At 45.0% G+C, this 25913-nt stretch overlaps 2 protein-coding genes across 7 annotated transcripts; both read left to right on the top strand.

The window, feature by feature from the left end:
* The first annotated feature begins 143 nt into the window (after positions 1-143).
* On the top strand, positions 144-15512 carry SNAPC4 (small nuclear RNA activating complex polypeptide 4). The gene is made up of 23 exons (XM_035341772.1): positions 144-324; positions 1200-1237; positions 1603-1761; positions 2295-2420; positions 3223-3301; positions 3885-3966; positions 4818-4922; positions 5567-5639; positions 5948-6112; positions 6323-6470; positions 6803-6909; positions 7187-7281; positions 7770-7864; positions 8029-8114; positions 8562-8954; positions 9957-10046; positions 10256-10499; positions 10606-10676; positions 10929-11024; positions 11146-11173; positions 11463-13564; positions 14364-14494; positions 15005-15512. The coding sequence occupies exons 1-22, from the start codon at positions 174-176 to the stop codon at positions 14481-14483; spliced, it is 4653 nt and encodes a 1550-aa protein (XP_035197663.1). The 5' UTR covers positions 144-173; the 3' UTR covers positions 14484-14494; positions 15005-15512.
* A 1510-nt stretch (positions 15513-17022) lies between these two features.
* Positions 17023-25687, top strand: CARD9 (caspase recruitment domain family member 9). 6 transcript variants are annotated; one of them, XM_035341789.1, is made up of 13 exons: positions 17023-17195; positions 18585-18807; positions 19417-19554; positions 19722-20047; positions 20470-20649; positions 20844-20993; positions 21478-21603; positions 21733-21924; positions 22245-22286; positions 22734-22779; positions 24198-24268; positions 25013-25107; positions 25287-25687. In XM_035341789.1, coding segments are annotated over exons 2-13 (1551 nt in total). In that variant the 5' UTR covers positions 17023-17195; positions 18585-18623; the 3' UTR covers positions 25288-25687. The 6 variants fall into 6 exon arrangements, with proteins under 6 accessions (XP_035197680.1, XP_035197676.1, XP_035197679.1 ...); XM_035341785.1 differs by having other exon boundaries at positions 25013-25095; XM_035341788.1 differs by having other exon boundaries at positions 20847-20993; positions 25013-25095.
* The last annotated feature ends 226 nt before the right edge of the window (positions 25688-25913 follow it).

The raw sequence follows: 25913 nt of genomic DNA on the forward strand, positions 1-25913 counted from the left end.
GCGCGACTCCCCGCGGCCCCCCTTGGCGTCCTATTGGCTGCCCGCTGCCACGTGCGCGGGCTCAGCTGACCGCGGCGCTGACGCCGATTGGCCGGCGGCCGAGGGGCGGGCCCAGTGTGGGCCCGGTGCGGCCCTGGCCTGGCCGCGGAGCCCGCGGCGCTGCTGCCGCCGCCATGTCCGGGCGCTCCGCGCCGCCCCCCGGCGCCATGGAGCTGGAGGCGGAGCGGGAGAAGATCCGGAGGGAGATCGAGGAGCTGGAGCGCAGCCTGCAGCCCGCCGGGGCCGGCGCCGGGCTGGACGTGTCGGACTGCAGCCTCGGCTCCGGTACGGGCCTCCGGGTTCTGCACCCGCCGTGCCCGCTGGCGTCGGTGCGAGGTGCCGCCTGCCGGGGCTCCTCAGCCGCTCCCAGCGGAGGGGAGCTCGCTGGCACCGCCGTTTTGCTCGTTTCTGTAACGAAACCCGGGGCAAACGCGCGAGGGAAGCTCGGAGAAGCGCCCTATCCCCTCCCGGAGGCTTTTAGGCGTGACAGGCGGGGACGAGCTGCCTTGGGAAATGTGACTGCCCAGCAGACACTGTCATGGTTAAATCGGCCGTTTCCATGCTCTCTGAACGGACCGCGTGAACTCCACTGCACCATTCCATTTCTTAGCCTGGCTGCTTCCTGAAATCATTCTTTCAAAGCAATAAAGGGGGCAAATTAAAAGCTCTGGTATCGGTACCTCTGGTGGCTGTCACTAATCCTTCACCTCAGTTTTGATCGTGCCACTCCAAAAGATTGTGTCACAGCTCCATAGCCACACTGAAGGCAAAACCAGTACTGCTGAAGGCTGGTGAAAGGTTGCTAGGTGGTTACAGAATATGGGGTTTGTTGGGTGGGAATATTCACTTGTCTGCACGTTCTGAGGCCTTTGTTTTACCATGAGGCACAGAACCAAGATGCAGCCTAATGCTAGATGCTAGCTGCTGTAGCTAGCAGAAGCTGTTATTTTGCCTGCTCTAGAACCACAAAAAAAGTGCACGTGTGGTGTATAACTGAACATTTTTACTTGAGAACGTTGGCAATATGTGGAAACCCTAAGGCTCGTGTATGAGGTGCTATGTAGTACCTTATTCTGTATGCTTTAATTGAAAAGTCTTTGGATTTGAAGCTGTGTGTTTTTCACTGCAGTCAGCATTTTTGTATTTTTGTTGTCTAACAGATGCTGAAGATGACGACTCAGATTCTCAGGAAGAAATGGTAACCATTTTCTCTTTAAGCATGTCTTTCCATCTGTCTACTGAAGGGGATAGGAAGAAAGAGGAAATTTTGCACTGTTCTGGGTAAAGAGCAGTTCTTGGCAAGGTTCAGAGTCACACTTTAGACCAGATCGCATGGTGGAGTAATGGACAGAAAGAAAGGGAGCTAGGCGAGGCAGGTAACTGCCTCTGGGAGCATTCAAAGCAGCTATCAGGGAGAGAGAGGTGCTTCCAATTCTTTTGAGAATCAGTTTTGTAACGCGATAGAAGTATTGAGTTACATAACTATCGTGCTGCGTACCTGCTTCTGCTCTTAAGAGCAAGCATTTCCCTCACTTTTCTTTTAACCCTCTCAAATGCCTCAAGGAAGTGGAAAAAGAAGAGGACAGTAGTGATGATGATACTGAAAACGGTCTGCCAGAAGATCCAGAAACCTGTCTGCAGATGAACCATGTGTACCAGGAAGTTATCCAGGAGAAGATTGAAGAAGTTGAGCTTCTCATTGCACAAAACAAAGAACAGCAGGTAAGCAAACAGGAGTAAAATGTTCCTGTGCTTTTTTGAGTTAACATCTGTCATCTTCCTCTGCCTCTCGTTCCCAGTAAAACCTTCCGCTACGTTCTTAACGTACCATAGCTACCAGTGGAATCAGCAGTCACAGTCCTTATTTATGTGCTGGTGTAGTTACCAGCCTGTGTGGACAGGAACAAGGAGACTGGGGTTCATTTCCTTCAAGGTAGTTCAAACCAGCGTCACCTCGATGGTGACCTTTGGAATGCTTACCCTACTGAAATGTCCATCCTTTCTTACTATCAGAAATGCTACCAGTGGAGAATATCTTAGCTAGCACATCGGTATATACATACGGTTCTTTTTATCTCCATTGTACTATACAAACTTAGGAAGTTCCAAATCCCACTGGTAACACGTACACTGATTTGCAGCCTGGTGCTGCAAATTATTTGCACCCTTCCTGGGAAGTTTGTGATGGCTCAGCCACTGCTCTCTGAAATTAGGGGATTTAAAGATACTGACATGGTTTAATTCTTTCATTACAGAAAGAAATCATGTGTGAACTTGATGGCACAAAGACAGCAAAAGCAGGAGATGGCAGAAATTTACCAGCAAATATATTTTTGGGCCATTTTATGAAGCCGTACTTTAAGGATAAAACGACAGGAATTGTAAGTCAATATAACTAGATTACATACTGATATATATATTTTTTTTTTTTTGCAGTGGTAGATTTAAATTGTAACTCTTTTAATGGTGTTCCATTGTAACTTGTAACTATCAGTGTCATTCCTGACTTTGCGATCTCTTTTTCCCTTACTGTATTCTGGAGATGTTTGTCCAACTCATGGCTGGTTATGACATCTGGGAGCTGAGAGCAGTGCCATTGAACGTTGTAGTTTTCAATTTAACTTTGATTGACTTCATGTCCACAATCCAGTTCCACTCTGTTTAACGTACTTGTTGAAATCTGGCTGTCTTTAAGTTTTCTGAGGCAAGTGTCACTACTTTTTACAAGTGTTCTTAAAGGGTTGCTAGCAAAAAGTGATCCTGACTAAAATGCCAACTGTCACCTTATACACGTTACCATAATACTCAAGTAATAACTGGTAATTCTACTACACGTTTGTACCTACACTGGTAGTATAGATTAAGTAGGTACCAACATACGTATTACGTCTAACCGCATTCAGAATACTTCTTCAACCAACGGTCAGCTGATGCGAGCAGGCCTGGCATCGTGCTGTGTAACTGTGGGCAAACCTGCTGAGGTATCTGCTTATATTTTCTTGTGTTTTCTGATGTAGCTGCAAGCTACTACTAGGAAAGGTGACTGAGCAGTTCTAATGTGACAGCCTGTACAAGTCTGAGTTACCATTCTTTTTTTCAGTGGCTCTTGCTAGAGTTCTAAGAGTTCTATTTTCTGTGTATCTGACTCTTCTAAAGTATCTCAACCCTTCTAATGTTTACTAGGGCCCTCCTTCCAATGAAGATGCCAAGGAAAAGGCAGCTCAGGGCATAAAATCCTTTGAACAACTGCTTTCAACAAAATGTAAGAAACCGTATGTGCTGCTCAGCCTTCTGCTATAACAAATGTCTGTCTTCATATCATTGCTCCCCCCAGCATCTGCAGTTAAACACCAACACTTCTGATATTTCATACCTCACAGAAAGAGTGCTTAAAAGTAAATGGGATGCTTTATGAATTGATTCGCTGAATTATTAATGACTTAATTCCTTTCACTTTTGTTTTTGATGTGTCATTCCATCTCTCCCGTGAACACTCCAAAAGCAAATGAGATCATGCAAGGGCAGTGCTTGGATAAGAGAAGTTCAAGAGACACTTAAAACTCTAGGTGGTTACATCCACCTGGGTGGTGATCTTCATTGATGCCCACTTGGAAGTAAAACTGAGTAATAAGCTGCAATTTGCCAAGGTCAGACGTGACATTAGTGGTTTAGGTGGGGAATATAATTTACCTAGCTTCCGATAGTTCCTTTGCTGAACAAAATGAAAGATGAACTCTTATCGAAGACCTGAGGCATACTTTTAACAGTGATGCTGAAAGCAACGCGTCTCTTTTTCTTGGCAGTGGTTTTATACTAATCACTGAATGCTTGATTATTTTGTCAAGGGAAAAGCAGAGAGAAGATACTATTGCAGAAATCAATCGTAAGTGACCGCTTGCAGCGCCTGCTTCAGCCAAAGCTACTGAAGTAAGTACTGTGCAAAAATCCTTTCTCATGACAATGTTACATCTGAAGTAAGGAGAGAAAATACGTGGAGATGCTGCCTTCTTCAGCAAGTTCTGTGTTAGCTGTTTGCAATTTCAGTAAGGTCGCAAAGCACAGTGGGGATTCTTTATCACGTTGGGGCTTGGGAGAGCCCCTCTGAATTGCAGTGGTGACACCCAAACTCCATGTCCTGAGAGCACCAGTGCAGAGGATGACGCTGTTGTAGATGGCAGCATCTTCCATTCTCTGCTGACATCTATATTATCTGTGTATATACCTGGTATTGATGGGTCTTGGACTGTAAAGTTCTGACCATAGGCAAGAGGTTACAGCATTCAGCGTGGACTGTAAACAGCTGATGATTGTTTTGCAGGTAACTGGCGGGTGGAATGGATTTGTTCTGAAGATACTGTAGCATTTTATAGCCATCTATTTCTTCTGTTGATACAGTGGTATAACTTAAAAGAGTCTACAGGGCTTGAAGCTGAACTTGATATGTTGCAAGCGAGCAATAACAGTGTGTCCAGTGAGATTTATGTGCCTAGAGCTGGTACAGTCTTGTTTGTTACTGTTGCAGCCATCGCTGATTATCTCTGTAAATACCAAAATGATTAATCTGAGACCTGTTCTGGGTCAACCATATGCATTGAAGCAGTAAAAATAGGATGAGTTTGCCATGTGGGAAAACTTAGGAGAACAGTTTTGTTTACTGCGGAAATAAATTGAAGGAAAGAATGATACTCGTGGGGAAACCACCTTTGCTATATATCTTATGATGCTGTTGACCTACTTTCCACCTAGTCTTAAGTAATGTTGAAAATGTCTTTGAACAGGTTGAGTTACTGGAATCAGAAACTGGAAAAAGTCAAGACTGAAATGGAGAAACAAATCTTGGAAAAGCAAATCAAAGAAGTGGAACGAGAAATAGAGGCAATTAAGTGAGAAGCTACCTTTATATGTTCTTGGTGAAAACACAGATATGTTCTTGGAGGCTAATTCCTAAAGTTCCCTCCTTCCTTGAGCACTTCTGGTTATGACATTTGGAGAAAACTTTACACAAGCTAACACAAATAAAACTATCAAATGCCGTTCAAACCCTGCAGAGCTCTCATCTCCACAGCTCTTCAATAAGAATCATGCTTTGGGTTTTGATCTACAATGTTATATGCATAGCCAGTATAGAGGCAGTTTGAAATAGTTTTGTTTTAGCAACAAGGAGACAGAACTCTGCAAATTCTAATAATTCCAAGCTTTTGCTTGCTAAAGCATCTGCAGCAATGTATTTTGATATTGCTTTAATCTGTTTCTCCTGCTAAACCAACATCATCTTGTAGGGAGCTGTTTTTCAACGGTACATTCCTTATACTCAAGTAAAATTACTTTAGTAGACCCAGTACAAAAGAAACCTTGTTTGGGGAAAAGTTATGGATGTTAAAGAGCCTGATGCTTTGAGGTAGTAAGTTTTTGTGGAAGTTGATAGCAGCTGAGAGGAATAAGATGAAGCAAGATCAAGCAGAGAAACTGACTGTTCAGTTAACCTTTTTATGTGGTTCTTTCTTTCTCTTTGTATCTTCTGCTTTAGCCAACTTCCAGAAAGTGACTTGTTAGGAGACAGATTTGATGAGCATGACTGGGAGAAAATTTCAAACATCCATGTAAGTTGGGAGATCAGCTGTTTTATTACTTCTGACATGTGTCCCTTCTCTTGAGAGTTACCTGAGCTGGTGTAGTTTTCACCCTCTGTTTTCATTGTGCACTTCTAGAAGTTAATAATTGTGTGATCTCAACACTGCAAGCATGGAAGCATTGGACATTTATTGTTATTGGTTAAATTTAATAATTCTGAAAAGGCTTAGCAATAAAATATGTATGGAATACAAAATATATCCCTTGTGTCGGTGTTCATGTCTGTCCAGTTGTTTCAGTCCCAGCTACAAGACAAGATTTTTGCTATCTCTTTTAGTTTGATGGACAACGTAGTTCAGAAGAACTGAGGAAGTTTTGGCAAAACTATGAGCATCCGAGCATCAACAAAAAGGAATGGACAGAGGAGGAAACAGAGAGGCTGAAGAAGATAGCTGCTGAACATGGTTATTTGGACTGGCAGACTATAGCCCAGGAGTTGGGGGTAAGGTTCTGAGGCCAGAAACGAGGTGAAAAATCAGTTAGTTCTGACTTGACTGCATCTCATGTCAATTTTCAGAAATCCAAGCAAGTTAATGTTAATTCATTGTTAATTAATACTTTTCTGAGAAGCGTTCAAGGATCTTTAGCCTTCTTGCTGTTTGTCCTCATAAATATCCATTTTTCTAAGTAGCTTTGTTTTTATTGCATTAAGACAAACCGAACAGCTTTCCAGTGCCTGCAGAAGTATCAAACCTATAATAAAGCCTTGAAAAGGAAAGAATGGACCAGAGATGAAGATCTGATGCTTTTAGAGCTTGTTCAAGAGATGAGAGTAGGAAGTCATATCCCATACAAGAAAAGTAAGTGACTTACAAATGAAACATTTTCCATTCATGTGTGAGGGTTAGTTGCTTTTTTGTTGTTTTTGTTTTCCCAGGCTTACGTGTATTAATATTTCTGAGTGCTAGAGCACCCAGACTGCTCTGGTTGAAAGAATTAGTAAAGTTTTGTGAGTGCTTACATCTCCACAATAGTCACAGTTCTGTGTTTTTATCCTACCTTTTTGGCCTGTTATTTAGGTAAGGTACAGAGTGCCCAAAGAAGGGCAGCGAAGCCCGTGAAGGGTCTAGAGAACAAATTTTATGAGTGGCTCAGAGAGCTGGGGTTGTTTAGCTTTCCTTTGCGTTTCTAGTTGCTTATTACATGGAAGGAAGAGATTCTGCCCAGCTGATTTACCGATGGACCAAGAGTGTGGACCCCAGTTTGAAGAAAGGACCCTGGACACCGGAGGAAGATGCCGTAAGCTCTGTTCTCTGATTCCCTAGAATTGCAGGGTGCAAAAGTGGAAAGGTTAGAATGTTGCATGGTTTTCTACACCTGAGCTTTAATAGTGGCACAAAGGAATTTGAAATGGATTAAGGTGGGCAGTTTACAAGTCAAGAGGGCTTAGGAGCTCCCAAACACTTTTGTTCTGAGCCTTGCAATGCAGTGAAAAGAAATAGAGCTATTTTTGTCTCAGCCTACAAGGAGTGTTACTGATGAGAGTTTCAACTCATTCTTTGTGTGGTTAACATAGATGCTGTTGGCTGCAGTGAAGAAGTATGGAGAGCGTGACTGGTACAAAATTCGGACAGAAGTACCAGGCAGGAGCGATGCTCAGTGCAGAGATCGGTAAGTACGCTAAAGGAAACAACTGTTCTTCCAAGCTTATCCAGAGATAAGCATTAGTTGGGAATGTTTTTGTCCTAAACCATGCAAAATTATCCTGAAACTTGAGTGAGTGCATGTAGGGAGGAAAGGTGGTCATCCACGTATTGCCTGTGTATCTGTGGAGATTACCTAGGTAGTCGCTTCCTGTAACTGACACCAATATGATGAGAGGTGCTGAGCAATCTTCAGCATTGGACCCAACTTCAGGAGGCTTAGAGGCAGCATGTCATAATTTCAGTGATGCTTTACACCTGCTCGTCTTAATTCTTAATCGTGTGGTCTGATGTTTAGGGAGCAAAGAGATTGTAGTCATGCTGTGTTAAGGGAATAGGAATGGGACCCCTTAGAAAATCTCATAATGATGCTGTTTTTTTTAGCCTTTTTTATGCAGTAATGATCAGAACTGTACAAACAAGACTGAATGTTCCTTTAATGTTTTTATTTTGAAGGTACTTAAAAGCATTGCACTGTGATGTAAAGAAAGGCAGGTGGAGTTTAGAGGAAGAGGAACAGCTAATTGATCTGGTGCAAAAGCATGGCCTGGGTAAGTGTTGCTGTGGATTAATCTTCAAAAGCTTAGAGAAGCAAGCATTATTTCGTAATTTACCCTTTGAATTTCTTCTTTTATATTAAGTGGCTGACAGAAGCAGGCTCTGCTTCATAGTGGTGATTGCAAGCTTCCATATGCTCTGCTCTTCATCCTTTTAGGTCACTGGAGTAAAATTGCTTCTGAGTTGCCTCACCGGACTGGCTCCCAGTGTCTAAGCAAGTGGAAACTCATGATTGGGTCTAAGGTACTGTACAAAATCCTGTTATGTCACAGTCCCATTTATCTTTTTAATTAAGATTCTCTAAACTAAAAGTGAAAGTATGTGAAATCAATACCAAAATTGACCTTGATTTCATACAATCAATTTTATCAATCATTAATTAATGTTACTGCCGTGAAATGCCCATAAGGATGGCATAAACTTATGTTTTCCAAATAGGTACATAATGAGTTGCCAGATTTGGCACAAAGCACTCTTAGAAATATTCTGGTTGCTTAAGACCATGCTAAAAATACTGTCATGTTCCCATTGTCAAAGCACCAGCAGGTGTTGCTGCACTATCTGTTTCGAAGCCACACGTTTCTGATAGGATACTGCCCCACAAAACTTTTTAACTTACTAATTCAAGAGATTGGCAAATCAGGGGTGAACGCTGGCTAAAACTTTTCTGTGCTCTTTTTGTCTGAGAAGAAAAGATCAAGGCCAGCGAAACGGCGACATGTAGAAGAGAGCACCAGCTGTTCAGAGAGTAGCAGCGAAGACCTAGAACTGGACTTAGCAGACAGCTCAGAAGAGGAGATGACAAGTAAGGAGGAGTGTGCATTTCCCAGCATCGATTTGTGGATTCCAACACAGACAAGTACACTGGAGTCGAACAAAGGAAGATGCCAAACTTCATCCTTTTTCTCTGCTGGGAGTGCTGACGCAAAGAGCAGTAACAGTGAAGTTCCACGTGCACCGTGTGATGGAGGCAAGGACGGAGTTGCTGATAAATCTGCAGAACTGAACACCATCCTGAGGGGCATTGCACGCCCACATTCAACAGACATCACTGTGAAGAATCCAGTAGAAGTAATTAACAAGGTAAATCCTGGGATTCTCAGTTTGGTTTTGATGGAATTTCAGCTTAGATCAGGAAGTACGTTTCCTGCATTAAAGACAGCAAGTGATGAGTGATAAGTAGATGACACCTCTATTAGTTGCTTTCTCGTTTTACCATTGGGGGGTGCTATTGGAAACTGAGCTGTGTGATTAAACAGAAATTTCTAGCAGTGCTCTGCCCAGCTCTGTATTATCTAGAAACTACCCACAGTGTCACAGACACAAAACTTTTTCCATATTTTTCATAAAGCAGAACTGGCTGGTGAACTGTGGTTACTCTCTCTACTCTGATGACTAGAGTGTGTAGACTTAGAGTTTGTAAGAACGAAGTTACCTGTGCATCCGTCTCATTCTGAGCTGGGATTTCATCCCAGATCAGACACTAAAACAGTACAAACCCTCCTTGCACATTTTTGCAGGACAATACTCCTTAGTAAAATACGAAATGTCAAAACTGCGATTCTTAACACATGAGAAAATATTTTTGTCTCAGTGAACTTAAATAGCGTGTGCGTCCCTCAGCTGCAGATTGTTGGTTACAGAAGTGGTTATGGTACGCATGGTTTGCAAATGCTTGTCTGATGTAATCAGTCCTTTGATTTTTGATTGCAGATAAGGCCTAATTTTTTTTTTTTAACCAGAAATTTAGGGGAGAGTCGCTGACTTTTTCAAACTTCTCCCTATTTCTTCCCTTGTACTGTTAAGCCAAAAGATAGAAAGAAAATCATCCAATAGATTTTGGGTGGGTTTTTGTGGATACTTCATGCTAAGGCTTTAACAAAATAGGCATTTGGTATTGTGGTAGCACACAAGGACTAAAAGATAAGGTAAACGTCTGCACTTCAGGGCTGATCTAATACACTAAGATATTTTCAGTAGCAGGAACTTTGAAAACTTTTGTACATTTTGTGTATAATGTCAGCACAAATAATCTTCTGTGGGATTCTTTCCCTTATACCTTTCCTTGTGTACTTGCTTTTTAAGGCTTCCAGATGTGGAAAACAAGTGCTGCGGGTTACCCTGGAAGATGTCAGAAGAGTATTAAGAAATAACACGTGCTTTCAAAGGAAACTTGTAAGTGCCTTTTCTGTCTTGTCTCTTCTTGTGATGTGTGCACTGCCAGGCTGTATTTTGTGGAAAATAAGCAAAGAATCACAGATCTTATTTCAGTGTAGTCCCAAGAGGGAAAAGGTGGTTTGTTTTTTATTCTATAACAGCCTTGTGAACAGTTTGTTATGGGACTACAAAATTGGGATTCTAATTCTGTATTTATTCATGCACAGCAATCAAAGATGGTAAGACCTATTTCCGCTGGTTTAACAAAAATGTCTGGAGCTGCTACATCTGCTGATCAGAAGCTTCAGGGGCTGCAGAACACCATGGAGAAAAGTTACCGTCAAAAGAGAGAGCGTTTGAGAAGAATAAACCTTGACAGAAAGCTTCTGATGGCAGTGACACCTTGGGTGGGCAATGTGCTGCTGCCTTGCACCTTGCAAACTGGGAAGATGGCTTTCCATCAGACAAAAGGTAGTGGTAACCCATCGGGGACAGTTCTCTCCTACTCTGTGTCCCAAGTTCCTGATAGCTTATAAGTGAACACCCAGCTGATTTTGATCTTGGACTCTTTTTCTAGCTTATGCCATTCAAGAGAAGATGAAGTCAATCAGTCTCTCGAGCACTCCCCTGTTCACGCTTTTCATTCAGGTAGGTTCTACTGTCTTCATAGCATCTACTTTTAAACAGTGGTGATCTTTTTCCTTTATTTGATACCTAAATAAAAGGTTTATCTTTGCTTACTACATTCTGCATCCATTCTAATAATGTCAGGATTTTTTTCTGTAAGCGTGAAAATGTGCCCAGAATTTTTCATGTAAAGCCTCTCCTATCTTATATTGGCACTGACTACCAGAATATTTTTGTTCTGAATCAAATTTTTATGAATTTCTTATCTTGCAGCTCTTTCAGATTGATACCAATGGTTGCATGAAAGTTATTCGGGAGGGAAGACTAAAGCAGTCAGAGCTTAAGGCTAATGCAGTAAGGCCTCAGCAGGTATTGTACGTCACATTTCAAAGCTTTTCCTACCGGAGTCTTGACTAAAGTAGACATTTTCCAATGGGTGTGGCAAGTGCTACTGTATCTCAAGTATAATTTAATATATTTTCTTTGGCAGGCTTCCCAAAATGTGGAGACTTCTTCAGGTATGTACCAGAACATTTATTTTCGTGATGTGCAAGAACTTTCACTTCATCACTGCTGTATTAATGATTAATTTAACTGAAGGAGAACTTCTGGAACAAAACGACATTGTCTTACTCATTTTTGGTTAAATAAATACCATAGTGCTGTAGGAACTCTTACAAGCAGAAACCTTGCTACTTCCTGTGCTGGGTACTTGATGTTTAATAGCTAAGGAATGGCTTCTAAAGCATTTTTTCTTTTTGAAGACACTGAAACGTTTCCCCCCACCCTTTACTTACTCCTCTACAGGCAGTTCATCACAACCTTGTACTCAGAGGAGCTCCCAAAAGGGCATACCAAGGAATGGTGTCAGAAGACCTGTTGCCTTAAAAGCAAGGGAGACTTCTGTTGTTGGCCTTGAGAGCAGCGCTCCTGCTCTCGCCAAGCAGGCGGCTCTTCCGGCCCAAGCACAAAGGCAGAAGCCTAAAACTGTCTCAGAACTGCTGAAAGAGAAGCGGCTAAGAGAATCCCAGGCCAAGAAAGCTATCCAGAGAACAGTATTTATTGCCCCACAGATGTTGGTTCCAGGGCCTTTGATAATCCAGCACCCACCGCAGCAAATCATTCCTTCTGCACAGGCAGGGAGCAAACGTGGAGCAGTTGGTTGTACAGACAGCAATGTTCAGTGTGCACCAGCTCCACTGCCAGCTTTTACTTCTGTTGCACGTTCAACTTCTACCACCGCTGTGGTTGAAAACCATTCCTCAGCAGTGCCTGGAACTGGGGAGAGCTCTGGTTCCTCAGAAAGGCCAACAGTACAATCCAGTAAGGAACTAAATGAGCAAGCTCCTCAAAGTAGCCCTGGAGGAGGGGGTTTTCCAGGCCTGAATCCAACTGGAGCCAAGCAGGCCTCAGATCAAGGAAGGTGCAATGGTCAGGTCCTAGCCGGTAGCTCAGTTCCGGTAGTGTTGCAAAATCAAGCTTTTGTGCCTCATCAAATTACAGTGATGCCTGTTGGCACAGAGTCTGGCAACAACAAACTGTCTCTTTCCACACCACTTACCTGTGACCCGAATAGTAACAGGCCCCAGCAGAGGCCAGTCAATTTCTTGCCTGCTCTTGTAGCTCCACGAGCCGGCTCCCATTTGGTTCCCAGCAGCGTCCTGCCTTTCAGGTGGGTTGTGACACCGCAGGCTTTGCTCCCCACTTCTGTGCAAGCTGTTGTGGGTGTTCCCCAAGAACTGCCAGCTGCTGCTGTGAAAAGTCAAAGCCAGGCAAGTGTGACATCCGATGGCAGTGCTTCAGGAGTGGCTCCTGTACCAGCTGGAGCAAATACGCCTCTCACTACCGACGCAGAGACGAAAGCACCAAGTTCCCAGTTAGCCAAAGGGGTACTGCTGGGAAAGACAACCGTTGTAAACCATTCTGCAAGTCTCTTACCTGTGCCCTCAGCTAATAATCCTGCATGCAGCACACCCGATATTTCTTCTGCTGTTGTTTCCTCCAAGACTTCTGACTCCTCTGCAGCTCAGCATTCTCCTCCCGCTGATGCACCAACCCCGCATGCTGTGCTGCTGCCCCAAACACAGCTACCTGCAAGTACTCCAGGGTCTGATTCCCACTGTGCAGCAAGTCCTGTTAGCTCGGGGAAGAACCAGGACTCCCCTGCAACAAACGCATCATCTTCCAACCCTGCTGGCGTTACAGAAGGGGTTGTGCTCCAGCCGAGAGACCCAGTTCCTCCTGACAGTGTCCCAAGGAACTCTGAGGGCTTTGCTGCCCAAGTGTTGAAAACCAGACCTATCGCCTCCAAACCACCCGCTACGCAGCCTGCTGGGGGTCCGCCCCAGCCAAGCACTTCTAGTGCAGGAAAGACTCTGCTCGACTTCAGCCTGATTTCCCTGGAGGATGAGGAGCTAGTGAAGGAGTGGCTGAGCGGGGAGCAAGGTGTCCAGGTACCGCCACTGCAAACCAGGTTGCCCTATTTCCCACCTTTCTTGTGCAACTTAAAAACTCTCTCGAGGCTGCTTCTGCAGAAGGCGGCTCTGGAGAAGCAAGCAGCATCTCTTCTGCCTTCTGATGCCAGTCGGGATGAGGGCACTGGGGTTGATTTGCGTGCCATCACGGAGCTGGTGCATCAGAAACTGGGCGATGACCCTGCTTTTCTCCTCCTGAAAGCCAGGTTCCTAGCAGCCTTTACGCTCCCTGCTTTACTTGCAACTCTGTCTCCCCCAAAAGTGGCGACAACTCTGTCAGCCAGCAGGAAGCAGGATGACGAGAGTGATGAAGAGGAGTGGCAGAGTGAGAACGAAGTGTCTGAGGAAGAGAGTTCTGGGAGTGAGTTAGGTGTACAGTCGGACAGGACAGTTGGTGAGGAGCCGGGAGATAAAGACGCTGATTTTCCAAATGAGGTAAGACAGAGGTGCCAGGTACTGAAAGTGGGAAGTTACTGCTAGCTAACTATTGCTGCCACTGGAATCTAGAGTGAAACTCACAGATCTTAAGTGTAGCGGAAATGTGGTTGTCTTGAGTAAGCATAGTTTTGCATCTGGTAATAGCGCTCGTGTTCGGCTGTGAGCCTTTGGTCTTCACAAAGGTAAAGGCCTGGTTCCTGTATTTTTTAAATCAGGCCCTTGATTTTCACCGCATATATTCTTCAAGCCCCTGTAACGTAAGGGGACTTACACGTTTGTTCCTGTTGCTGTTTAATGTTTTCTTCCTGAATTATTCTATGTGACTAAACATTATTAGAGTATATGGATTGATCCAAGCCATGATATCGACCAAAACTCACTCTGATTTTTTTTATTTTTTAAATTAAATCTCTTACTGCCCCACACTGTTCCTTACAGAACGTGCCAGGAAGCTGTGCAGTTCAAACTTGCATTTCAATAAATTGTGGCTCCAAACCAGACAAAAGAAATGCTAATGAAGATGAATAAATAAGGTCACTAGCCATTTCTACAGAAAGATGACAAAGGTGCCTAAATACCAGCAGTTATCTTTCTGAAAAATGTATGCCTTTGGATGTGTTTTGCTACCTGTGGTCATGGCAGTATAACATGGAGTTCCATGCTTAGTTTTGAATGCAAATGGAATATTCTGGCAATGTTGCTGAGCTCCCTAAAATAAAAAGGTGGGTGGAGGGGTTTTGCTGCAAATTATGCTGGGTCTTGTGTTAGTGTGCAGTCTGTTCTGCTTACCGTGCAGGGCATGGGAGCCGAAGAGATTGCTGCACAATCCGTCCCGGGCTCCTACACTGACATGACTGATGCCAACGCTCCTCAAATCAGGAGAAGTTCCCGCCTCAGGAAAAGGAGAAGGACGTGAGAAGGAAACGGGTTAGTAATCATTCTGTGAATCTTGCCTTTCTTCTCTTCGAAGAGAGAACCTGAAATACCTTCGTCTGTGGCACAGCTCAGACAATGAATCATGACCCTGGGAGAGGATGGTTTTGAGTTCCCTTCCCTTAGCACACTGAGTTCTGCCATCAGCCATTAATCATACAGTAAGACTGATACTGTGACTTTCACGGGGGGGGGAAAGGTGATGTCTGCATGATAAAACTATATAAAAGCCACGAAGTTCAGGCATTTGGCAGCCTTTTAGACCTTGCTACTGCCTATTAGCATCATACCTGGTGAGTAGGTACAGACGAGGCTGCAGACTTGGCTGCTAAGGCGAGGCCAATGTAAGAACAGAGGGTCGCAGCTTGTGGGACAGGGAAGCTTTTTTTTTTCTCCTTTTTCCTTCAGAACTCGTTTCAGCAACTCCAAAATGTTCTTTCTGATTTAAAAAAGAAAAGGAAACAAGTCCTGTGACTAACTGGGGTTGTTTGTGCTCTGTTACAGGAGTCACTTGACCGGGGTCTGCCTTGCTCCATGGCAGTAGGAGACGCTCTTTGCACTATTCACTTTTAATGCTTCCAACAAACTGACCAGCCAGACCTGGGGAAGAGAGGAAAATGGCTGCGGTGGTTTCCTCATCGCCTAAACAAGTCTGCTTATTTAGACAAGTTGCAAATAACGAAGCAAAATTGCTGGAGGGAAGGCTTTGAGGCACAGAGCCATTCTGTTCTCTTTCAGACTCGCACCTGCCGTAAATGCTGCGGGGAGGGATTGTTGGAGACCTGGGGAAGCCAGCAAGGCTGGTTATTTATTTCCTTTTTGTGTTAGCCCCTATTTATGTGATTTATCTGTATTCAGAGTATGTGATTGATCAGATGTTTACTTCGGTGCCGTGACAGTGATGTTTGACAGCTGACTGAATACTGCTGAACAAGCAGCCGATTAATTTTGTATCAGATGAGCCTTGAGTATTTGTTGAAATACAGATGTTTTATTTTTCTCACTTAAACTATTGATGTCTTCTGTGTTCTTTATGGTAAATAATGCTTTAAATAACGTGTGTATGAGTGTGACTGCTAATGAGAAAAATGAAGTTCGTAAGCCACATGAAAGAAAGCCAAGGAGAATGTGGAAAATGAATATGCATGTAGCTAAAAATGCAAGATTGAATTATGCTTGGATTCTTTCCTGATTCTTCCACAGCCTGCCCCATACAGCCATCAGCAAATCACTTAACAAAAGCTTCTTTCCTCATTCATAAAACAGTAATTTCTGTCATAGAGAGAGGTTTAAGGCTAGCTGAGTCAAAGCTGGTAAAAATCTAGTGGGAAGCTGCTACAGAAAGCTTCCTTGCACTGTGCCTGCCAACATTTCCCAAGAGCTCAGTGGTGAGTTTAGCATGCTGTGAGCTAAATCTTTTCTGTGAGGGCCCTTTTGGCAGAGCTGGGGATGGGCAGGCAGTGGGGGTACTGAGCTTGCTGTAGTTGTGTGTCAAGACACTGTGGAGCGGGAGGAAGTATTTTGAAATAGCTTTCCTCTTGCAGTGGGCTGTCTTCCCCAAGCCCATCTAGGTAACATTTTTTCCAAGAAATCCATGTGGCAGATTGATCAATTAGCAGACATCCTGATTACTTCTATTCGGTGAGGGCACAGATAACAGAGCTCCTGCATCTTTTTTAGTGTAAAGCTAATTTAATGCCTAACGAATAGGCACAGGGGTATAGAATCTCTGAGCATCTTTGCCCCATTCTGAAGGAAAACGTGGAGAAATTCTACAGAAATTTAGCAGAACAACGAGTGGAGTGGGAAGCTAATGGGAAAATGTGTCATGCTGCCATGGTATCAGAGCGTGTACATTCTCGAGGCTTTTTTAAAGCGGGCTGTTAGTGAGTTTTTGTTGCAGATACGGTTCTAGGGTTGTGGGAAGGGAGGGATGAAGTCAAAGGTTTATTGGTGTTTAACATCACCACACTGCTGCTTGCTGTGCTGCTCCTTTAGTTACTGTTAGAGCCACAGCCTGGAGTTTGGGACTCATGGGCTATGCTTTGCCAGTTCTTGACTCCCTTTCAAAATGCTCAGTTGTCATAACTGTGCTTGAAGCTTAAGGACATCCAAAATTAGAGGCGTTGCTTTAGAAATCATCACTCAGCTGAACTCTCAACCAAGAATGCGTTCTTGCCACCTGCATTTGTATTCAAAGATGTTACACTGGTGGCTGAAAGGCCATCCTGAAGAGCTTTTGTCTTCTAATTCAGTAGCTTGTTTTATCCCCTGAAATAAGTTGGACAGACCTGTGCCTGCGACCTTCATTCTTTTTAATCTTTCTGCACAAAGAAGCTTTGGCTATAGCTGGTACTTCAGCGGTACCGATTGGAAACGCAAGTCTGAGTGAGTCTTAGATCACTGCGTGTGTAATGCTGCTGACCTGCAATGTCATCAGCTTTCATTCTCCTCCCCCATCACGTCTCCAGGCTTCCCTTTTTTGGGGGGCCTTTATTATTCTCTCCCTTTTCTGTCTCAGAGCGTAGCTGAGTAGTTTCCCCTTTTCTTGAATCGGTTTTATTCCTGGAATTATTTTTGCTCTAGCCGGAGTATAAAGGGAGGCTGCAGCCCGGACACATTTCCTCAGGGACAGGACGCAGATGGGTTTCCCAGACCAACGTAAGAGACAAGAATCTTGACTGCGTAGGCCCAGGTTGGTCCGTGTAATGCCTGTTAGTTTATATTGATTTTAATTTTACAACTCTGAGGGGGGTGTGTGGTATTTATCAACGTGGGAATGCTTGAAGAGATGATGCAGGAAGATGAGTGAAATCTCAGCCCCGGTATAGTCAGAACTCTTTCCTCTCTGCCTCAAATCAAATGAAACAAAACTTGAATGCTAAGGTTGCTGGCATGTGATATGAGCATAGTAATTAACGGCTGGGATTTCAGAAATACTCCTTATGGAGCAGGCTGACTACAGATGGGAAGAGAAGGAAAAAAATGCCTTATTTCTTATTTGAATTGATAAAACCGACTTCAGACGAAAGCCTGGGTACAGAAGTGTTGGATTTTCTGCATTTGCTTAGCTGCACGGCTCCTGGCTGAGGAGTTAGAGTGTGATGAATAGCAGGCTGTCATCGGGAGGCAAGTAACTAATAACCGCCCGGTCCAGCTGCTGTGGGGGAGCCCTGAAGGAAGCCCCGAAGCACACAGAGGCACTCTGCACGTGGCATTTGAGAGCATCAATTGCAGAAAAAACAGGTCCTTCTACAGCTGAATGCGGGTCAGGCTGCCACCACTGGGGGTTTTCACAGAGCCTTCTGGGGGAGTTCTATTTAGGATTGTGTAGCCAGGCAATAATACAGGGCTCGCAAATGCTGTGAGGTGGAGGAGGAAGAGTGTGAACTGTTTAAAAAGTAGAGCTAATAGCTAATTAGGAGGCCTTCAAAGATGCTTCCGCTTCAGAAGACGCTCGCTTTCAAAGTGGAAAATTGCTGTTTGCCATCAGCTCGTGTTGTGTTCCAACCTCTTTGTGTTGTTTGTTGGGATAAATTCAAGATTTAATTGCGAGCATAGCCGAGCATCTGGAGAACTCGTGATGAAGTCAGTGAGATCTGACAGCACCTCCTTGGGGTGCGCTGTTGGGAAGCTGGAGTTTGTTGGAATTTCCTCTCTGCTGGGCTCTCAGTGACTTTCCCATCACCAGTGGTCCTCTTGCTAAACCATTTCACTTTTGTTTTGCAGTGCTCTGGGAGAAGTTCAGCTGGCTGGAGGGCAAGCATCGAGCTTTGGTGACTCTTTTTTTGGTTTCTCGTAATTTCACGCTTGTTCTCCTTCATGTGTGTGTCAGTAGCATTGGCATTGGCCTCAGAGCTGCTGCTATCCCCAGCCTGGCACTGCACTGTTCTTGCAGGTACAACCGTAGTATTTCGTCCTGTTCTGCAAGTCATTCACAAGTGCTGGGTTAAACCGCATGAGAGATGTGTTCCTCTATGTAGAAGACACTTCTCCATTCTCAGTCAGGGAACATACCTGGTTTCCCCCCCAGCCTCCTTTTCCAGGCGGCTTAGAGCCTGCTTTTTTGTTTTCTGTTTTTAAGGACGCGTAAGACACCTCGCGATACTTCTCACTCTCCATCATGTTGGAAGAAGATAACGATGAGACATGTTGGAATAACCTGGAAAACTTCCGGGTGAAGCTGATCTCTGTGATAGATCCTTCCCGTATAACGCCCTACCTTCGCCAGTGCCAGGTGATAAACCATGATGACGAAGAACAAGTTCTCAACGACCCCAGCCTGGTCATGCGCAAGCGGAAAGCAGGTGGGTGAAGTGCAGCTTTTGGCTCTGAAGAGAAGCTCATGCTCTTGGGAGCGGGTTGCAATAGCGTGCTATCCTTCCAGTACCTAACGGGTACATTCCATGTTGTTTTTTAAATTTACACTCCACGTTTTCCCGTTTGGGAAACTGCAAACACAGACAAGAAGCGCCCTGGGCTTGACTTGGTGCAGTTATTTCTGTGCAAAGCAGGCAGCTGAGCTCGAAGTCTTAAGGCCAGGCTTACTTAGGCTTCTCTCTGCTACCTTTTACCTAGTGACACTTCTTTTTTCCCCTGTATTTGCCTCTGGTATTTGGAAGTGGAGCCTCAAGCTGCAGAAATCATCATTGTGCTTCCTTTTAGCTTATCTCTTCTGTAGCTGTCGGCAGGATAACATAAAGTGTCCGTCCGAGACTTGTGCACCTACTGAAGCAGGAGCTGGGTTCAAGGAAGGGTTAAGCTTTAATTATTCCTCCACAGCAGTTGGCTTAGTATTGGCCAGGAGATTTGATCCCAAGGAGTTGAACCTGCATGTGGGGAGATTGGAGTAATTCTTAGAAACTGAAATAAGAAAAGAGAAAACTAGATTAATTGAGCTATTGCTGTTTTCTCAGGAGTTCTCCTGGACATTCTTCAGCGAACGGGGCGCAAGGGCTTTGAGGCATTTATGGAAAGTCTTGAGCTTTACTATCCACAGCTATACAAGAAGATAACCGGCAAGGACCCAAGCAGGGTTTTCTCTATGATTCTAGGTAAAGTCTGAGTTCTGGGAAGCAGCTCTTAATGTTACTGTGTAACTTAAGGGGGAATTCACCTCTGAGTTTGACTCAGATAAGTTGCTAAGTGGGTGGGCTCAGTGCTGCATGCGTGACTGGGGAGCAGACAGGACAGCAGCGGCTGATGCCTGCCCACCCGACAGACACGGCTGGAGAATCGGGCCTGAGCCAGCTCCTGATGAGTGAGATCATGAAGCTGCAGAGGACTGTGCAGGAGGAGCGGCAGAAGGCCCAGGAGCTCACCGTGTGGCTGCACACCAAAGAGAACACGATCAGAGAGATGTGGGTGAGGGACAGCCTGCTCCGCAAGCACCAAGAGCGGGCGCAGAAGATGAAGGAGGAGCGGGACAGTCTGAGCAAGGAGCTGCGGAAGTGCAAGGACGAGAACTACAACCTGGCGATGAGCTATGCCAAGCAGAGCGAGGAGAAGAGCGCTGCCCTCATGAAGAATCGGGACCTGCTCCTAGAGGTCAGTCACCCTTTTCTTCACTTCTTACTTGAGCCCTGAAGAGCTGTGCTGTGTGCACCAGATGTGTCTTTGCCTGGGATGGTCCAGACCAGTCTATTATGAGGTACTGCGCATATTCCTTAGCAGATGGCATCTCTTGGTGGTCCCTAGCCCTTGTCTTACAGGCTGTGCTGTGACGAATTAATGGTCTTGCCCTCACTCAAGGGCCTTCTCACAAGGGCAGCACAGAACCAGCATGTTGTACCAATTTAGCACCCAGGCAAGACTCTGATTCTCAGAGCACCAAACTTCCTGAGGAAAACAGAGCTGGGGAAAAGCGTGCCCCACGTTTGTCTGGGGAGTGAGAACTCTGCCACAAGAGAACTGCTTTTGGAGGCCAGACTTTTCTTCCTCTTGCTGATACGTTCTGAACCTCCTTGTAGATTGACCACTTGAAGCACAGCCTCATGAAGGCTGAGGATGACTGCAAACTGGAGCGTAAGCACACGATGAAATTGAAGCATGCCATAGAGCAGCGTCCAAGCCATGAGGTGATGTGGGAGATACAGCAGGAGAAGGAGTTGCTTTTGGCCAAGAATCAGGAGCTGGAGAACACTCTGCAGGTTGGTGGGGGTGACTGGACTTGGAATCCTAAGAAGTGATTGTTTATTTCAGCCCGGCAGCGATGGGGCTGTACTGGAGGTTGCGTGGCTCAGCTGTGGCCTTGTTCTCCCGGGTCAAACAGAGCATGTGGGACTGTGGAGAGAGAGTTAACAGAGTTAGATGGTTGCTGTATCTCACTTCCTTCTTTGTCCAGCAGGTTGCCAGGGAGCAAAATTTGGAGAAGAGCCTCTCCAATGAAACTCTGGAGAATGACTGCAGCCAGATACTAGAACGCCGCAAGCTGATGAACACCGTTTACAACCTCCGCAGGGAGCTGCGACGAGCCGAGGTGCTCCAAGACAAAGTAAGTGGTGCAGTGCAAATTCCCACTGGGGACCAGTGGGTAATAATACAGGCAGATGAAGCACCTGCCATGTCCTGCCTGTGGAGCAGAGGAGCTGCTCAGCAGTAATCCCTGCTGCTCCTACTCTAGGGTCCATGTTACAGTTCAAGGAAAAAAGGCACATTAATATTTTAGCATTCTGTGTCTGTGACAGTAACTATGTGATCTGTTGATGCCTGTGTCTGTTAATTAACGGTCCATGCCTCGGTCTGGAGGGTGATGAGAGCTTTTGTAACAATTGACAGCTCTGGTGCTTGTAAATCCATCATGTCAGCAGTCCTCCTGGTCATGTTGACCGGTCTTCTGGCTGGCTTTGCCTCCAGCTGGACAATCTGGCTGAACTTTGATGTTGCAGGGAGGTCAGGCTGCGGCATGGAGCAGAAGGGGTGAGATCCTAGCTCAGACTCACCCCACAGGCAGGGTGCTTTTGACCATGTCTCAACAGTATGCAGAAGAAAAGGAGATGCTTGAACTACAGTGCACATCCCTGAGGAAGGACACCCAGATGTATAAAAAACGGATCGAAGCCGTCCTGCAGCAGCTGGAGGAGGTGGCTTCAGAAAGAGACCAGGTGATAAAACATTCCTTCTGGAGCTGCTGCTGCTAATTCCTGGTTTGCTGCTTGGAGCAGGCAGGTCTTGTAACCCTGAACGTACTGCTGTGTGACGTGCCATGCGTGACATGTTGCCTCTTACCCCAGGCACTGCTGACCAGGGAACAGTTCTACACACAGTACTCCAAGAACCTGGTCGAGAGGGACACCTACCGGAAACAGATCCGGGAGCTGGGGGAGCGATGTGACGAAATGCAGCTGCAGCTCTTCCAAAAGGAGAGTCAGTTACTGGCTACGGAAGCCAAGCTGAAAAGGTTGCAACTGGAGCTACCTGCACTGGTACGCCCGTGGGGCTGTTAGGTGTACGAGGGGTCGGAAAGCTCCGTTTAGGCAGAGTATGTGGCTGTTGTGAACTCTAGAGACCACATATGAGCCATTTAGATGAAACAGAAGCAGAGCAAATGGGTTTCTGGAACTAAATAAGACATCATGGGGCTTTTAATTAGTGTGGCATCTTGTGTACTTTCTCCAAGTGGTCAGACAAGATTGTGGGAGGAAGTCTGCAATTCTCTGTTTTCTGAAGCTTTCAGTCTCATATATATTCCGTTACTGCAACTTCATTGCTCATGAGCAGTGATTAACTTACTGGTTTATTTCAGACTTCCGACCTGGATGACACCTCTTCCAGAGATTCCCAGGAAGTGAGTAGGGTGCATTGTTTATATTTTACTTTCTGATGGGATGGTTTCAGACTGTTGAGATTAAGCAGGCAAGTGGAATCAAATTATTTTGGGTTGCTTCTGGTTGTCTCTTGTGGGTGAACAGGCAAAAGTATTACCCTGGGGTCATCTGCAGTGAAGAGTTTTTACTTAGTTCATCATTTCATTGTGGAAGAGATCTTCACATTGTCTGGAGACAAAAGGCATAAATCAGGCCAAAAAACTGGATATAGTCATGGAGGATAAATTTATGGGTAGATTGGTAACTTTTGGCTCAGAATGTCTCCTGTTTTGCTGACAGCAAGACACCATGGGGAAAGGTCGGTTTTATGCATGTGCTGTGTCTTATGTTTCTCCATCTGTTCCTAGCTATTGTCTGAGAAGGAATAAGGGGCTGTTCTCATATCTTGCTTTGTTTCTGTCCCGTAGCTTACTCTTCATGGTCATCTGGATGAAGATGCAGAGCTGACTAAAAGTAAGGCTTTTGTTAGGCAAAACAGAGAGTAGAATTCTCAAAGGGATGAGTCAGTGTTCCAAATGGATGGGAAAAGACAATCCCTGCTTTTTATTTTTAGTGGAGAAGAAGTAGCGTGACTAGAGACTCAGTTTGGGAGAGATGTTTCTCAGTGGGGGCACACTTGGCACTCTGAGTAAGGCTTCCTTGAGATTACTCAGAATAGGCACCCATACATCAAGGCTTCCAGAATCCCGAGGCATTCTGCCATACCACCATCCTTCTCACCTATAAAAAGAACTTGTCCCCAGATGCTGGGAACAGTGAGTACAGCTTTTTGGAGAGAAAAAACTCCACATGCTGTTTACTACGTGGTCTTTGAAATAGCTGAAGGAAACAGCTGAATGACATGGCAAAGTTGTGTCATTAGACTGCCCTAGGTCCTTGAGTCTTTTTTTCAGTAATCTGTCTTCTGAATTTGTCCAGGAAAAATCACCTAGTGCCTCTGACGAACAGTTCCTGGGTGCCTTTTTTTCCCAAGTCCTTTTGCATTTGTGGCTGAGCTGAGAACAGAAGAAGCATCCTTCCAGTTCAGAAGGATCATGTGGCTTTCTTCAGGGACTTTTCCTTCCCCTTCTCCCTTTTATGTTGCAGGCTGTTTTCACAAAAGCAGAACCATGTAATTAATGCTGTCACTGGTTCTGTTTTTGTGGCATCCCCAGTGGAAATGATTCAGCAGTGTGGAGAGGAATTAACAGGCTCCTCTAAAAACTTGAGATTCTCCTTCAAAACATGTTGAGAAAGGAGGAAAACTAGCACAGAAGAAACCTTCTGTTCCGATCTCTTTTATTTACTGAGATGGGAGATTTTTCACAAAAGCTAAACAACACTGATCCAAAAATACTTGTATTATTCTACCTCAGTTCCAAATCAGGTAGCACAGTACCAGATCACTACGTAAGGAGTTTCACTAAAATATCACCTGATGTTAGGTATCTGATGCAAGACTTAGTTGTTGGGGAACAGGGACAAATTGTGATTAAAATCTTTAGAATGATTTCTCATGGTCATCTTCAACACAATAGTTTTTTTTGTTTGTTTGTTTGTTTGTTTTAATGATATTAAGCAGAGGTTTTGCTTTGCCAAGGTTCATTTTGCTCCCCCATATGCAGAAACTAGATAGATGGTCTCTCTGAGCCTGTTGGAGAAGTCCATCATCCTAAGCAAGATTCAGGGGGTCAAATAAAATGAACAGTGACTTGCACATTGATTAGAAGACTGAATCCCAAATGTTTTGAGGCTTGGTTTCAGTTCTGTTGACTCTGTGCTCTGTTGGGCAGCTGTTATATTACAGCTATTGCTGTTTGCTGAACTAATGGAAGGAGAAGTTACTTCACAGTGGCAACTATGACTAACACTGTGATTTTTCCATCTTTTAGAAGACTGCCCTGAAGGACAAAACCAACAATTTAGCACCCGAGAGAGCAATCTGCCTCTAGAGTCACCCACTGTAAGAGAATCTTTGTGGGCTTTTCTTTATGCCAACTGGGGTTTGTGATCTTTAATGTTCTTGCTAATGATAGATTTACTAGGTTTGAGAAGCATGGAAGCAGCTACTGCTTTTCCAGAAAGCACTCTGTGCAAAATACCCCCTCCAAAAAGGGAGGCTGAACAGTAGAATACTCATCTGCTGGTTATTTCTCCAGCTTTGCTTAGGTACTTCAAATGATTTTCTGGCCTTTATCTCTGGTTATGGTTGTTTTTCAGTTTAACTGTCTTCAGTATCACTGATGAAATAGAATTTCAAATTTGCAACTGGGAGAGAATAAACATGGTCAAATTATGTCATACCGGGAGGTGTTACCATCCTGGACACACAGTGTGGACAGCGCAGGAGTAAACACACTGTACTTCATTCTGTAGGCCCAAGCAGATGCTGGAAGCTAGCTCTACACACTGGTGTACTTCCCTAGGTGAGGGTTTGGGCAGTGAACAGCTGTACTTTGTCATTTTAAGGCATGGGTTTCCAGTTTTCCCCCTTTATTTACACGTGAAATGATTCAGCGTGCAAACAAGTCCGAGAGGAGATCATCGTGCTTCTTTGGGTGGTTTGCAGCCTTACCTTGCAGAGGCCAAATACAGTACATCAGCCTCAAAACCAGCCATCGTTACAGAACAGTTCTGCCCTACTGGATAATAACATTGATCTGACCTTCAGAGGAATGCAGTTCATATGCGTTTGCATTTTCTCCAGTTCAAGGAGTGTGGCTTGGCCAATGAGGAACTGGCAGAAAAGGAGCGGAGGAGGATGAAGGACTGCTTTGAGCGTTACCGAAGGTCTGGCCTTTATTAAGCAGGACTATTTTAGACATAATCGTGTGATTTAATTGATTAGCTTGTTGTGTGTATTTCTATTCTGTCTGTTCCCTGTCCTCAACCTTGATTCAGGGAGGATTTACATTTGTTACAGAACTTATCTTCAGAGGCTCAACATCTTCTAAAACTGAAATGTCTACTCCTGTTTTCAGAAAAAGAGCAATGCGAAGAGTACCAAAGGGCCAACACCACGAAGCAGACTGGGAAAACACCACAGGCAGCGACAACACCGACACCGAGGGCTCTTAAGAGCAGGAGCCGACCTGCGAGGCAAACAGCAGAGAGGCTGGGGGCTGCAGTGGTATCTGTATTTCTCTTCAAATAGACTGCATGGATTTTAAAACCATCTAAACCAACCTGTGTGAGAAGTTAGTTTGTAACTGGACTATAACCAACGCCTATGAGAAGTTAAACTTTGTAACTGGACTGTGTGTTTAGCCTTGTGCCTGTCCTCGTCCATCTCTGTCATTGAGAACTTTCTCGTTTAGATCCACAGTAATGTGAGAGGTGTGCAGTGCATCAATAAACAGAGTTGGAGCCCCAGGGCCTTTGTGCGTGTGGTACCAGCTCTGCCACAGCAAGCGTGGGCGGGAGCCTCTGCTTCGCTTAGAGCCTGCTCGGTGCTCCAGGCTCGCGGGAAAGGAAACACAGAAAACCGGAGGCGGCTGCTGCTAATGCACAACACGGCACAGGCCTCGCTTCGTGCCAGGAAGGGGCTCACGGGTCCCTTTGAGGGGGCTGCGGGCGCTCCCCGCTGGGGGCAGAGCGGGGCCCGGCGG

Source organism: Oxyura jamaicensis, chromosome 17 (genome assembly GCF_011077185.1).
Source record: "Oxyura jamaicensis isolate SHBP4307 breed ruddy duck chromosome 17, BPBGC_Ojam_1.0, whole genome shotgun sequence".
NCBI lineage: Eukaryota > Metazoa > Chordata > Aves > Anseriformes > Anatidae > Oxyura > Oxyura jamaicensis.

What these genes read in the sequence shown, in the direction of transcription:
- SNAPC4 (XM_035341772.1), top strand. Translation starts at nt 174, where the DNA reads ATGTCCGGGCGCTCCGCGCCGCCCCCCGGCGCCATGGAGCTGGAGGCG. An exon ending in CAGATTCTCAGGAAGAAATG is followed by an intron (nt 1,238 to 1,602) that starts GTAACCATTTTC and finishes AAATGCCTCAAG; the next exon opens with GAAGTGGAAAAAGAAGAGGA. An exon ending in CTATAGCCCAGGAGTTGGGG is followed by an intron (nt 6,113 to 6,322) that starts GTAAGGTTCTGA and finishes TATTGCATTAAG; the next exon opens with ACAAACCGAACAGCTTTCCA.
- CARD9 (XM_035341785.1), top strand. Translation starts at nt 18,624, where the DNA reads ATGTTGGAAGAAGATAACGATGAGACATGTTGGAATAACCTGGAAAAC. An exon ending in CATGCGCAAGCGGAAAGCAG is followed by an intron (nt 18,808 to 19,416) that starts GTGGGTGAAGTG and finishes CTGTTTTCTCAG; the next exon opens with GAGTTCTCCTGGACATTCTT. An exon ending in GGTTTTCTCTATGATTCTAG is followed by an intron (nt 19,555 to 19,721) that starts GTAAAGTCTGAG and finishes CCCACCCGACAG; the next exon opens with ACACGGCTGGAGAATCGGGC.